This window comes from Phodopus roborovskii, unplaced genomic scaffold, assembly GCF_943737965.1.
Source record: "Phodopus roborovskii unplaced genomic scaffold, PHOROB, whole genome shotgun sequence".
Taxonomy (NCBI): Eukaryota; Metazoa; Chordata; class Mammalia; order Rodentia; family Cricetidae; genus Phodopus; species Phodopus roborovskii.
The window spans coordinates 51323455-51337432 of NW_026126418.1; the positions used below are offsets into that span (position 1 = coordinate 51323455).

The 13978-nt window shown below is 40.4% G+C and overlaps 1 protein-coding gene across 1 annotated transcript in view; it reads left to right on the plus strand.

Annotated features, from left to right (window-relative positions):
- Positions 1 to 13978, plus strand: part of Neb (nebulin) — a 178569-nt gene that overhangs the window by 92013 nt on the left and 72578 nt on the right. Inside the window, exons 71-81 of the mRNA XM_051183847.1 lie at positions 854 to 1165; positions 2308 to 2511; positions 4217 to 4321; positions 5550 to 5657; positions 7403 to 7714; positions 9045 to 9248; positions 10378 to 10482; positions 10591 to 10698; positions 11224 to 11535; positions 12171 to 12374; positions 13131 to 13235. Of these exons, the coding sequence (XP_051039804.1) occupies positions 854 to 1165; positions 2308 to 2511; positions 4217 to 4321; positions 5550 to 5657; positions 7403 to 7714; positions 9045 to 9248; positions 10378 to 10482; positions 10591 to 10698; positions 11224 to 11535; positions 12171 to 12374; positions 13131 to 13235 (2079 nt within the window). The remainder of the gene's footprint in view (positions 1 to 853; positions 1166 to 2307; positions 2512 to 4216; positions 4322 to 5549; positions 5658 to 7402; positions 7715 to 9044; positions 9249 to 10377; positions 10483 to 10590; positions 10699 to 11223; positions 11536 to 12170; positions 12375 to 13130; positions 13236 to 13978) is intronic.

The window sequence follows — 13978 nt, forward strand, 5'->3', positions numbered from 1 at the left end:
CTCACAGTCAGATGGACTTGTATTGAGCTGCTCATGGAATCTTGTGATACACTTGAAACAATGAAGCGGAACATGGAATAAGCACATCTAAGTCCTCCCATGCAAGAAGGCAGATGGAGGGTAGCCAAAGGCTGACGGTCCCTTTGTTCTGAGGTCTATAAAGTCATTGGGTCTGTACTCTAAAAACAAAGATAACAGATTCCCAGACATGTTTAAAGTTATCCAAAAGTAGAAGCAGTGTCCATCTTCATAGCTTTTAAACCTTTTTAGTTATGGTCAGAAAAGGTAAAACTGACCACAGTAACTGTTTTTTAACATATGATTCAGTAGTACTCTGTGTTTTTCCAACATCAGGCAAAAATGACCCTATAACTTTCTCATTTTATGAAACCAAACCTCTACACCTACTAAATGATAGAAATTGTCTATTTCAGAACTATGCCTCCTGGTTTACATGTATGTTCCTGGAGGCTATATGTGGTTTGAGTAACATATGTTCTATATTTCTCTGCCTTTCCAAGGAGAACTCTGGGAGCCACATAGGCACACCCTGAGGTATCCTCTATCAGGCTGGCTGGTAGAACTTCTGTGGCACTGGATTGGCTTATGGCTGTGATTGGACAGCCTCTTTCAGTGTTCATTTTGGGCCAGTTTTTGCTGGCACATAATTCTCTGGGACCTACAGAAGGACCAATGGGTTCTTCTTGCCTCGAGGTGTGGCATTGCAGCACCTTGCTGGAAGGCCCTCCTTGTCTTCCGATTTCACAGAGGGTACGCTCACAGGAGCAGCAGGCAGTGGTCCTCTCCATCTCCTCCTCCTTCCTCCTGATGCTCTGGGCTCTTTTTCTTTCAGTACAAATATAAAGAAGCCTACCGGAAGCAGTTGGGTCACCACATTGGCGCCCGAGCGATACATGATGATCCCAAAATGATGTGGTCCCTCCACATTGCCAAAGTACAAAGTGACCGTGAATATAAGAAAGAATTTGAGAAGTATAAGACAAGATACAGCAGCCCAGTGGACATGCTTGGTATTGTTCTGGCCAAGAAATGTCAGACTTTGGTCAGTGACATAGACTACAAACACCTCCTGCATGAATGGACTTGCCTGCCAGACCAGAATGATGTCATCCAGGCTCGGAAAGCATATGACCTCCAGAGTGATGTAAGTATCCCTGATAGAGGATAAAAACATGTCAGAAGAAAATCTGTGAGATTCTGATTAGTGGCCAGGGCCTGGAATCTATATTGCCCCCCTAGAAGCATGCAATGAATGTTTGAAAGGAGTTTCTCATTGGAAACCCCTCTAAAAGTTGTGGGTAAAAAGGAAATAAATTATGCAAGTTTTAGTTTCCTAGTGACTCAGGCTTCTTTTGTCTGAATTGGCTAAAGCTTAGATAGACCTCAAAATAATATTGCTGACCCAGCCACTATAGCTCACACCTATAATCCCAGAACTTTGGAAGTGGATGCAGAAAGATTAGGAGTTCAAAGCCAGCCTTAACTATAAGACCCTGTCAAGAAAGAAAGAAAAAAAGAAAAAAAGGAGATGAAGGAAGGAAGGAACGAACGAAGGAAGAGAAAAAACTGGTGACTTTCTGACCAAAAAAAGTAGAAGAAAGGAAGGAAGGATAGAAAGAAAGAATACATGTTGTCAGAGACTAATGGAGAGTGGGAATAAAAGCACATTGTTTTATATTACTTTAATAACTGTTTATACTTTAAATTTACAAGATAATATGAAGGCATTCTTGCTTTTCAAAACTAATTATCTTATATTAGTAGCTAGCTCGTCCTCTCAGGAATAAACTAGATAAATACCTAATATCTTTCCATCAGCATGTTTCCTTTACTCACTTGATATTTTGGGACTTTTAGAGATGGAAATTAAGGCAAGAGTTTTGTGATTGCCCATACTTTGTGCCATTGGTCTGCTCTCATGTTTTAATTTGAAATGATTAGAACACATCTTCCAAGGCTTAAGGAGCACTGGTCCTCTGTGAAAGATCTTGTAAAATTCTTAAGGGCAAGATAATGTTCTTTTTTTAAAAGCTCAAGAAAAAAATCTTTAAGGGATTCAGGGTATTAGTGTCTGAGTATGCTGGTAGCTTTATCTGTTTAGTGAGAATTTTATTCTTTTTCTCCATTAAATTTTAAAGTTTTGGGGACATGTATAGGTTATATATTGAGCATATTTATTTCTACATACACCCATCTTCCTCAGTAATCCTATTTCTTGGATGTGATATATTTTGGGATGAATCAATAAAGAATAATTAATAGACTTTCTTACCCATTGGCCTTCAGAACCTGTACAAGGCAGACCTTGAATGGATGAAAGGCATTGGCTGGGTCCCCATTGGTTCCTTGGAAGTTGTTAAAGCCAAGAGGGCCACAGAGATACTAAGCGATAATATCTACCGCCAGCGTCCAGACGCACTGAAATTTACCAGCATAACTGACTCACTGGAGCAGGTGCTTGCAAAGAACAACGCAATAAACATGAATAAGGTGAGTCTTCACTTTCCACCATGAAGCATCAAGAGTTACCATACAAGACAAAGACTTTGGCATGCGATTATGTCTCAAAGATTACTCTAAGGGTGATCACAACTTCTAAAATGGCTTTAATTGGCATATGAAATGTGTTGGGGTAGCTGTGACCCCCTATCTCTCTCATCCTTTTGCCCTACAGCCTGTTTTGTCTTATTCCCCACCCAGTCTCTCTTCCGTTTTCGTGTGATGTATGTTCCTTTTCCTTTCCCTCAATTCCTACACACTTTTTTTTTTGCTTTTCTTGACCTTCTTTGTAGTTTTTGAAGGCTTTACCTATATTTACACTTGTTGACATTCTCTCTCACATTTTATTTATCTGTGTGTGTGTGTGTGTGTGTGTGTGTGTGTGTTCATGTCATGCATGAGGAGGTTAGATGACAACCTGTGGGACTCAGTTATCTCTTTACCAGATGAATCCCTAGAATCAGGTTGTCAGGTTTGGCAGCAAGCACCCTTACCCACTGAGCCATTTTGTCCTCTCTCTCTCTCTCTCTCTCTCTCTCTCTCTCACACACACACACACACACACACACACACAGAGAGAGAGAGAGAGAGAGAGAGAGAGAGAGAGAACTAATGTCTACATATTAATACAAATGGTTTTGGCTTTCTGAGCTTATATTAGCTGTCTTTATATAAATATTTTTCTACTGAAATATATTTATTACTTGGTGATACTTCAAAATATTAAACTCTTGTTTAAAGTACTATGAAAAAGAGGAGTGAAGCTGAGAGAGGGGTGTTTTAGGGGAGCCCAGAAGTTGGAAGAGAGGAGCTGATGAAGATACATTGTATGCTGTCTTAGTCAGGATTACCATTGCTATGATGAAACACCATTACCAAAGCAACTTGAGGAGGAAAGGGTTTATTTGGCTCCACTTCTACATCACTGTTCATCACTGAAGGAAGTCAAGACAGTAACTCAAACAGGGCAAGAACCTGGAGGCAAGAGCTGATACAGAGGCCATGGAAGGGTGCAGCTTACTGGCTTGCTCATCATGTCTTGCTCTGCCTTTCTTATAGAACCCAGAACCACCTGCCAAGGGATGGCCCCACCACAATGGGCTAGACCCTCCCCCACAAATCACTAATTAAGAAAATACCCAACAGGCCTGCCTATAGCCTGATTTTATTGAAGCATACTTCAATTTTATTAGCAACTGAAGTTCCCTTCTGTCAAATGACTCTAGCCTGCATAAGTTGATATAAAACTAGCCAGCACATATATACTTAACACATTTTCAATGAATAAATTTGAAATATTATTTACAATGCATACATACTACATATAAAGTCTGGCATGATGGCTCATGCTTGTAATCCCAGTATCAGTACTTGGGAGGTAGAAGCAGGAGGATTCAGAGTTAAAGATTAAATGTAATAAAAGCCAAACTGAGCTATAGGAAACCTTGTCTCAAAAAGGAAACAGCTAGTACTGTGAGACAATAGTTCTTTGTCAGACATATTTTTAAATACCAAATCCCAATTATACTTTGTAGAACTATCAAATTACTTAATAGTTAAAGCATTTATATATAAAGTTTTAGTAAGGAGAATAGGGATATAGCTATAATCATTTAGTTCTATTTTGTATCAGAGATTAACAATTTCTATGAACACCAAAATAATTTTCTCCTTTTTTTTTTTTTTTTTAAAATAGCGCTTATACACAGAAGCCTGGGACAATGACAAGAAAACCATCCACGTCATGCCCGACACACCAGAAATCATGCTGGCCAAACTGAACAGAATAAACTACAGTGATGTGAGTGTCCAGAAAGACAAAATGAGGGATTATACTATTTCCCTTAGCTTTGGCTAATAATTTATTACCTACCCTGTAACTGTCATTGTCAGTGAAAGAAACAGTTCACCCTTGATTTAATCTTGGGCTATGTGGTAGGTCCACAAGGAAGGCCAGGCTTTGGTTACCATTTAAGAAGTGGAGTGCTTGTAGGGAAATGTCCTGAAGTGTTACCACTCTAAAACCTTCTCTTGGGTCAGCCATGGGTACAAGGTCCCTATAGTCAGTGGCCACAAGTGTGGTCCTGCATCTATAGATTTACCACTAGCTTAAAGATACACAAAAGCACTGTATCTACTCTGAAAGTGAATGGAGATTTTTATTGTTATTGTTCCCTGAATCAGATACCATGTAACTATTTACATAGATTTATTTTGTATTATGTATCATAAATAACTTGGAGATGATTTTAATCATATGTATATATACATGCATACACACATACATAAATATATATATATATATATATATATATATATATATATTCAAGCAAAGTAGCTCATGTCTGTAAATCCCAGCTCTCATAAGAAAGACTGAAGCAGGAGGAGCATAAGGTTGAGCATGCTATGGGTCTAGGCCAGCTTGAGCTTTCTCAAGACCTGAAAAGAGAGATACATACAGAAGGATGTGCATAGGCTACTGGCCCCATTTATTAAGAGACTTGGATGACAAAGAACTTGGAATGGGGAGAAAGCTCTTAGAACAAACCCTTTTTAGACACTGAGATAAAACTGAGTGAGTATGCTCTTTCTCTGGTTCTCATTTGGTATTACTGCAGATTTTCATCTAGTCATCTCTGTCTGTACAAATATTTTCATAATGGCAGTGACTCCAAATCAGTCACTGTAGTAGTCCCCATGAACTGGGCTATTCATAAAACCAAATATCCTCCATTTAAAAATACTCTCCCTATTCAAGATTCCAAGGCACTAGAAAATGCTGGATTTTTATATGCACTCATTTGGGAAAATAAATGTTTGCAACCAAATGTTGATGCACCCCCAAGAAATTTTCAGATTTATCAGTCAGGAAAACTTGATGTTTGAAACATGTGCTGGAGGATTGTGGCCTATGAAACATGACTGAGTAAGAAGCCACCAGAGTATATAGGAATGAGGACAGAAAACACTGAACAGAAATCAGCTTCGTTTCTTCTGAAGGGAGTGGTGACTAAGGACTCTTTCCACAGAAACTCTACAAAGTGGCACTGGAAGAGGCCAAGAAGCAAGGCTATGACTTACGCCTGGATGCCATTCCCATCCGAGCAGCCAAGGCTTCAAGAGAGATTGCTAGCGATGTAAGTTGATTTTAAGAAGCATTTCTTTCTTTAAAATGTTGTCAGATGAAAGCTTCCAGAGTGTTTATCACCAGAACTTGCTTGCACTTCCAAGTTTCATCCTCCTTTTGTGAGCCCCCTCCTACACTAAGATAAAGCAAGAAGGGCGGGAAAGATCGAAGGCATAGACCCCCTGCCCATTACGCTTGTTAGTCAGGTAAAGACCATCTGTTTTTTAAAACAGTAAATTTTTTTTGTTTGTTTATTTGTTTTGTAGTTAATTTTTACATCCCAACTGCAGTTTCCCCTCCCTCCTCATCTCCCAGTCCCTTCCTCTACTGCCTCTCCCCACCCCCACCCCCTACCATTCCACTAATCCTCCATTTCTCTTCAGAAAAGGGCAGGCCTCCCATGGTTATCAGCTAGCCATGGTGTATCAAATTGCAGTAAAAGTAGGCATCCCCTCTCCTACTAAGGCTGGACAAGGCAACCTGGTAGGAGGAAACGGTCTTAAGCAGGCAACAGAGTCAGACCCTAATCCTACTGTTAGGAGTTCCATAAGAAGACCAAGCTACACAACTGTAACTTACGAGCAGAAGGCCTAGGTCAGTCCATGCAGGCTGCCTAGTTGGTGGCTCAGTCTCTAAAGCAGTCGTTTTTAAAAGAACTAATGATTTGTTTCATTTGGTTTTCTGGTACTGAGGATGGAACCCAGATTCTTGCTTACACTAAGTGATGACTCTGCCACCAAGCTGTGTCCAGTATTCTATTTTTGAACCCCAGAAATTGAGCAGTAGTTAATCCAGATATTTATAAAATTAAAATGACTGACACTACAGGTAACTCTACCAATGTTGGTGTGATCTTTTTTTCTGTTACTTCAGTGTATTATTTACTATGGCATGAAGGAAGGCTGGATAGAGGACATGGCTGCATGGTGGCCATGGTTAGAGTTTTTTTCATCCTCCATGAACTTCTCTCGTAAGGAGTCCCTAATGGGAACCAACAAACTGTGAAGCATGTGGGACTTCTCTACACTCATTCACCTCTTCTCTCCTTTTCCATGCACCTCTGTCCTTTTCCATGTACCTCTGTCCTTTTCCATGCATAAGAACAACCTTCAGAGAGTGTCTGTTCTATGCACCAAGCCGCTCCTTGGAATACAAGCTCTTCCCTGTTCCCATCCCAGACCTTGAATCGAACCTTCCTTCCATCATCACCACAGTGTTCTTGGCCACTAAGCTGGGAACACCCACTCTCTTATTCTCATGGTAAAGTGAGCCATGATACTTTCTTCTGGAACTTTAAAAGTAGATAAGTCTAAACCCCAAGGAATGACTCTCCTGCAGAACTGTTCATACATTGTCAGGTTATTAAGGAGAATAGTCACATGCCACATAAACTCTTCCTAAATATGATGCATATCCTTGACCAAAGAATTCTTTCTAAGGTCTAGCAACATATTTTTAGAGGCACTCCAAAATATTCTTAATGTTAATGATTTTTTTAAAAAACACTATGTTTACTTGTTAAGGAATTCGATGTATACTAGGTGGTGTAGTTTAGAGAAAGGCAGAATATAAAATACAAGGAGCCCTGCAGTCTGGGCTCATCCCTGCTACAAACATGGACTGTGACCATCAGGATCCTGTTTTACAAATGGGATAGGTGACAGATGCCTTTGTTCTACTTGATAATAGTGAGGGAAATACGCACAAGTAGTATGTGTTCTTTTCATCAGATTTGCACACCTTTCCTTTTTTCAGTACAAGTATAAGGAAGGCTACCGCAAGCAGCTGGGCCACCATATTGGCGCTCGGAACATTGAAGATGACCCCAAGATGATGTGGTCCATGCACGTGGCCAAGATCCAGAGTGACAGGGAGTACAAGAAGGACTTTGAGAAGTGGAAGACCAAGTACAGCAGCCCAGTGGACATGCTGGGTGTGGTTCTGGCCAAGAAGTGCCAGATCCTTGTAAGCGACATAGACTACAAGCATCCTCTACACGAATGGACATGCCTGCCTGATCAGAATGATGTCATTCAGGCCCGGAAGGCCTATGACCTGCAGAGTGATGTGAGTGGGTCTAATAGTCTTCAGCCATTTGTTCAATTTGGTGGGGAAACTTTAAATTTTCAGTGTCATAGAATCTTTGGGAAGTCTAATAAAACCCATGAAATATACAAAATAAGCATTGGGCTCAAAGGGAACCAATCATTTTGAGAATGATTTTGAAAATATTAAACCAAACCTGAGCTATGATAATATGTATATTTGTTTGTTAACACATTAAATAATTATAGCCATACCTATAAAACTAATTCTGGGTATAATAACTAATTCCAAAGACATGTGAAGGGCATAAATATTTTAAGAAGTCTGTAACATCTACAGTAATACCAGTGTCCATAACACCTATTGCTAAGACACATGTATTGTTAATAGTACTATAATCTGTTACCCATTCTTTTATTTGCCTGAATATGTTTCAGTTTGATGTTAATAAAAATATGGATGTTAGATTTAGCTATGTCCAAGTTCACCTGATGTCAGGTTAAGAATTCCTGATTTAAAGCAAACTATTTTCCCAATTGGGTGGATTGTGTCATCCTTTTATTGACTCAATTTTCTTATAGAAAGCATCAGAAACAATTTTGGAATGAATGTTTAGGAATGAGTCATGCACATTTTGACCAATATCTAGGAAACTGAAATGGTGCAGTGACCTAAAACACAAGGGACACTATTTTTGTCAGCAGCAGGTACCCTGTGGCCTCTCAGACACTCTGTTATTGGTTCAGTAGCTTCTTGTTTTGATTGGACTCTGACTAAATAGTTGCTTCTGGAAAAATTATTAAAGTAATAGTATAAAATATAAAAAAAAACCAATCCTCAAAAACCTAAAAAATAAAATGTTACCCGTACTTATAAAGAGAGTTCTCTTGTAGCAGATTATTTAAATCCAACAAAAAAAAAAAAATGAAATCCATGACAAGTAAAAAAGACTTAGAATAAGTACAAGGAAAAACATGATTCAGAAGCACATACATAAAGTCATGTGAAAATTCTACTTCTATTTCCACAAGAAAGCATATTAATTTCCAAAAGGATTCACACATGAAGTGTGTGTCACATCAGACACCAAGCACCTTTCTCCAGAAGTCAGGCAGTAATGTGCTTAATGTTGTTTTGTTCCACTGAAATCAAATGTTAAAGAGATTTTATGGGTCATAGAAAAACAGTGAATATCAGCTAATTTCAGGGACAAAGTATTTAATAAGCCATTTTAAATAAAGATGAATTTTTCTAAAATTGTACACAACCATGATTCAGTAGTTACTTGTATATGTTCAGTCGAAGTCAAATGAGTAGGTAATGTCTGAATGCCTAACATTTTCATTTCTAGGCTGTTTACAAAGCTGATCTTGAGTGGCTGAGAGGCATTGGATGGGTTCCCATTGGCTCTGTCGAGGTCGAGAAGGTGAAGAGAGCAGGTGAAATCCTGAGTGACAGGAAGTATCGCCAGCCTGCAGACCAGCTCAAATTCACTTGTATCACAGACACCCCAGAAATTGTCCTGGCTAAAAACAATGCCATCACAATGAGCAAGGTGAGTCCTTAGCATTTTGTTGCCACTGGAGTCAGGCCTCCCATGGACTTGGCCTGTGAAGTGGGAAATGCCCAGATGGGCCATGGAGCTCCAATCAGGAAAGAGTACAAGTCAGAAGCCTCCAGCAGAAGGACTGCAGGAATTCTAGCTAGCTTCCTGTGCTTTTCTCCAACTGTGCCCTCTAACCATGCATACATGTGAAAACCAAGCCTCAGGGTGATCTCCCTATACCTCTGCACGTACTCTCCTCAGCTGTGTCCTGCCTCTGTGTAGAACACTGGCCCAGGTGGAGCAGACATAGGCCCCTGGTTTCTTGGTTCATGTTTCATGCAATTGTTGCCTCATTCATGCTGCTGACATAGACTGTAAAAATCCACTTTAAAAACTTGAGCTGGTACCATTGCCTGCAACATGGTCACACAAGATAGAAGACTGTTTTATGCAGAGTCCCATCTATCTGCTCATCCCTTATCAAATTAATAGACCCTCAAGTAGGTGCACTTACATTTTAGGTCAGATTGAACCTATGTGAGTTCTCCTAACCCTGCCTGGTAGTCTTTCTGCCATTCTGATAGTGAGAGTGAGCTCTCAGGAGAGTATTAGAAATTGCCTCTCCTGGTGAGTTAGTTTACAGAATAAAACTCCAGAAAGTAGTTTACACTACACCATACCCATCAAGAACACCACAAAGAAGAACACAGAGGGACAGAGGGATTCTACTATCTATTATGACTCAAGGCATTTTACGTATTATAATCCTTTAAATAATCAGCTATTTAAAGGTACTGTCAGCCACCTTTAAACAGGAAGAGTGTGACACATACACGCCCTTCCCAAGAGCACTGAGTAAGTTGGGTTGAGCTTTATCCTGAGGCTGACTTCTCTATGCGATCTTTGTTCTATCACATCTGTGCAACTAAGTGCTCTCCACAAGTTCCAAGAGGAAGCACAGGGTTCACTGGGTGGGAAGGAGTCACAATATTGGTTTATAAGCACTCTCAGGCCATTGTTATTTCAATGTTGCCATGTGTTGCTACCTCTAAAGGGCTCTGTTGGTAGTAAAATACATTACAGTTGACAATAACTAACAAGACTGGGTTCAGCAGGTTTTATTCCTCCTTCTGCACAGCATTTATACACAGAAGCCTGGGATGCTGACAAAGCCTCCATCCATGTCATGCCAGACACTCCTGAAATCCTGCTGGCCAAGAGCAATTCTGCCAATATCAGCCAGGTGAGTGATGCTCTTGAGTGGTGTTTAAGTCTCCGTAGAATCCATTGAAAAGACCTGTTGGGTTTCTAAAACAGTTCCATTTTCTGTTGTGTTTTACCATCTACCTAGAAACTGTATACCAAAGGATGGGATGAATCAAAGATGAAGGACTATGACCTGAGAGAGGATGCCATTTCCATCAAAAGTGCCAAGGCCTCCAGGGACATTGCCAGTGATGTGAGTTCCTTCCCTTTAGATACTGTGCTTTCCATAGTGCCGAGCATTCCTGTTAGAGAAGCACTTTGCAACTGTTTCTATGTGCATTTTTCCAGGTCTCTCCCCTCTATTGCAGAGAATACATTTTGGAATTAAAGGTGCTGCAAGGAAAATTGTCACAAATGAGGATATATTAATCATTGCACTCTTTTAAATTTAATTTATTCTAGTGTGTGTGTGTGTGTGTGTGTGTGTGTGTGTGTGTTTGCCTGCATGTATCTTTGTGTACTGTGTGAATGGCTCAAAGAGGCAAGAAGAAGGCATCTCATCCCCTAGAATAACACAGGTTGTGAGCTGGGAATAGCACCTTGTCTTCTGGAAGAGTAGCCAGTACCCTTAACCATTGAGCCAGCTCTCCAGCCCAGTTATTTTTGATAGCAGAAAAGCATAAAAATTATACTGGGATGTTAGAAAGTTGAGGTTTGAAATTCTCGTGCATGTCATGTGATCTAAGCCTGGGCTTCTGAACTGGTTTCTGCATTTTAGTACAAATACAAGGAAGCCTATGAAAAACAGAAAGGCCACCATATTGGAGCCCAGAGCGTTGAAGATGATCCCAGGATCATGTGTGCCATGCATGCAGGGAAAATTCACAGTGACAGGGAGTACAAGAAGGAATTCCAGAAGTGGAAGACCAAGTTCAGCAGCCCAGTGGACATGCTGGGCTTGGTGCTGGCCAAGAAGTGCCAGACTCTGGTCAGCGATGTGGACTACCGCAACTTCCTGCACAACTGGACTTGCCTGCCTGATCAGAATGACATTATCCAAGCAAAGAAGGCCTATGAACTGCAGAGCGATGTATGTAACATAAGCTAAGAGGGGATAAGGACTCAGGGATATTTGTTAGTTGTTTAGTCAGGTCCTCTGGGTATAGATCTGTAGGCTGTGAATAACCGAGGCCAGGAGGGAAGCATCATTGATACTGTTTAATAGAAAAAAAAACATGTCAAGCAAAATACAGAGATGAAAAGCTCTGCTGAGGCCATATCCTTTATTTGCAAACTTTTTTCATGCCATTTGTAATTTCTGGCAAGTCAAACAGATACAGTAAATTCTGAACATTTTAAAATGATTATCACCAGTTCCAAAACACTAAATACTATGTGAGTCACTTATCACAGAGTTAAAATGGAATGAGACTCAACAAAAGTTCCCTTTAAATGTTTCCCAGCTATGTAATTATTCTAACATTTCAAATAATTTTACCATGGAGTTCATAAATACTGTTATATTAATGGGTGGTAGAAATAACTAAGCTTTCACAAATTACTTGTCATCAGTATTAAAACCCCTGGATCCTGTAAGAACATAGTTCTTCCTTGTGTAGTACCAACATCCCCCATGCTTCTCTGCCCCTCTCCTCAAACCCTTGGGTTTTCAGCTATCAGAGGACATGTTTAACATTCAGATACTGTGGTCTGACATCTTGACAGAGTGTGTATAAGGCAGATCTGGAGTGGCTGCGTGGCATTGGCTGGATGCCAGAAGGCTCTGTAGAAATGACCAGAGTGAAGGGCGCTCAAGACCTTGTGAATGAAAGACTGTATAGGACTCGACCAGAAGCCTTGAAGTTCACCTCCATTGTCGACACTCCAGAAGTTGTCCTGGCAAAAACAAATTCTCTGCAAATGAGTGAGGTAAGAGCCATCCAGCCCCTAAGCTTTTGTGTTTCTGGGTACTGTGCTCAGATAAAGACAAGAAAAGCAGAGGAAACAGACTGTCGTTTTCAAAGAACTCCACCTCTGAGTATCTCTCGACAAGCTTAGCGCAGCAACATTGGAAGGAGAGCTCTGTCAGGGGAAACATGTCTTACACTTCTCACAGGGACTTTGAAGCACTAAACTGAAATGTCACTCCATGGCAATTCTGGGAAAAAGGGTTTAACTCTTGTTAGTACCAAGGCATGGGACATAATCTATGTAATAGTGTGGCGATGCAAGAGTCCCGAGTCCTCAAAGAAACAGATCCAATGGAATCTTTCTATAAATGTGTATGTAGAAGGAGATTACAATCTTAAGAAATTGGCTCATGCAGGCTGGCAATTCCAGGATCTACAAAATAGATTAGAAGGTTGGAGACCCAGGGAAGAACAACAGCTCACTGATACAGGGGGTCTGCTTAGAGAATTCCTTCAGAATGGGGAGGTGAGAGTATTACAGCCTTCGACTGATGGACAAGGCCCATCCACACAATAGAGAGTACATTGTGCTATTTGAAGACTACTGAGTGGTGTCAGGCTATATGTCTGAACATCACTGCCTGCCCACTATAGCATCAAATCAGTCATTATAAGCACACACAGAAACATTTGCTTTTAGATAAAATGGTTGCTGAGGCTTAATGTTTCAGCTGTTCATTCTCTGCTGTTAAAGTGTGTTTCTTCTTGTCCACAGAGGCTGTATCAGGAAGCCTGGAACAAAGATAAAACCAACATCAGCATTCCCTTGGACACTCCAGCCATGCTGCAGGCCCAGATCAATGCCTTGCAGATTAGCAATGTAAGAGGAATAAACATGGAGTGCAAAAGCCTCTATCTTCTAGCTGATGAGTAATGTCTGGCTCTTTTGGTGCTAAATTATCTTTCCTTTAGTATCCATGGATAGAAGTTCTGTCTTTTAAGAGGTCATTGTAACTGGGTTGTCACATTGCACCTTTAATCCCAATACTTGGGAAGCAGAGATGGGCAGATCTCTGGGTTTGAGGCCAGCCTGTTTTACAGAGTGAGTTCCAGGACAGCTAAAGCTACACAGAGAAACCCTGTCTTTAAGAACAAACAAAACAAAAACATTATATAGATGCATGGCTGAGTGTCTAGACTGTAGGTGTTCTCTCTTCAGCCTTGAAACCATCGCCCCATAGCCAGCATCTGTGGCTTAATTCCTTATGTATTCCTGGAAATAATTAAACCGTAGTCAAGCTCCTCCATGCTCAAGAGTGTCTACCGTCATCCTAGGTCTTCTGAAGAGATTTTCTTGTCTGATATTCCAAAGTCAAGTGATAGACAAAGTAAAGTTTTGATTACATTCAAATAGCATGAGATAATATCACATTCCTTCAATAGAAAACTCTGAGTGAAAAAGAAAAAGGAAAGTCCTAGCAGGTCTACCTGGACCTTTAATGATGCATCCTTGACCTCACCATTTGTTCTGAAGGCTCCGTGTACTGGGGAAGGGGGATATTTTCAAGTGCACACCACATTGTGATGAAAGTAAATATTCAGTCATCGGTATCGCTAGATGCT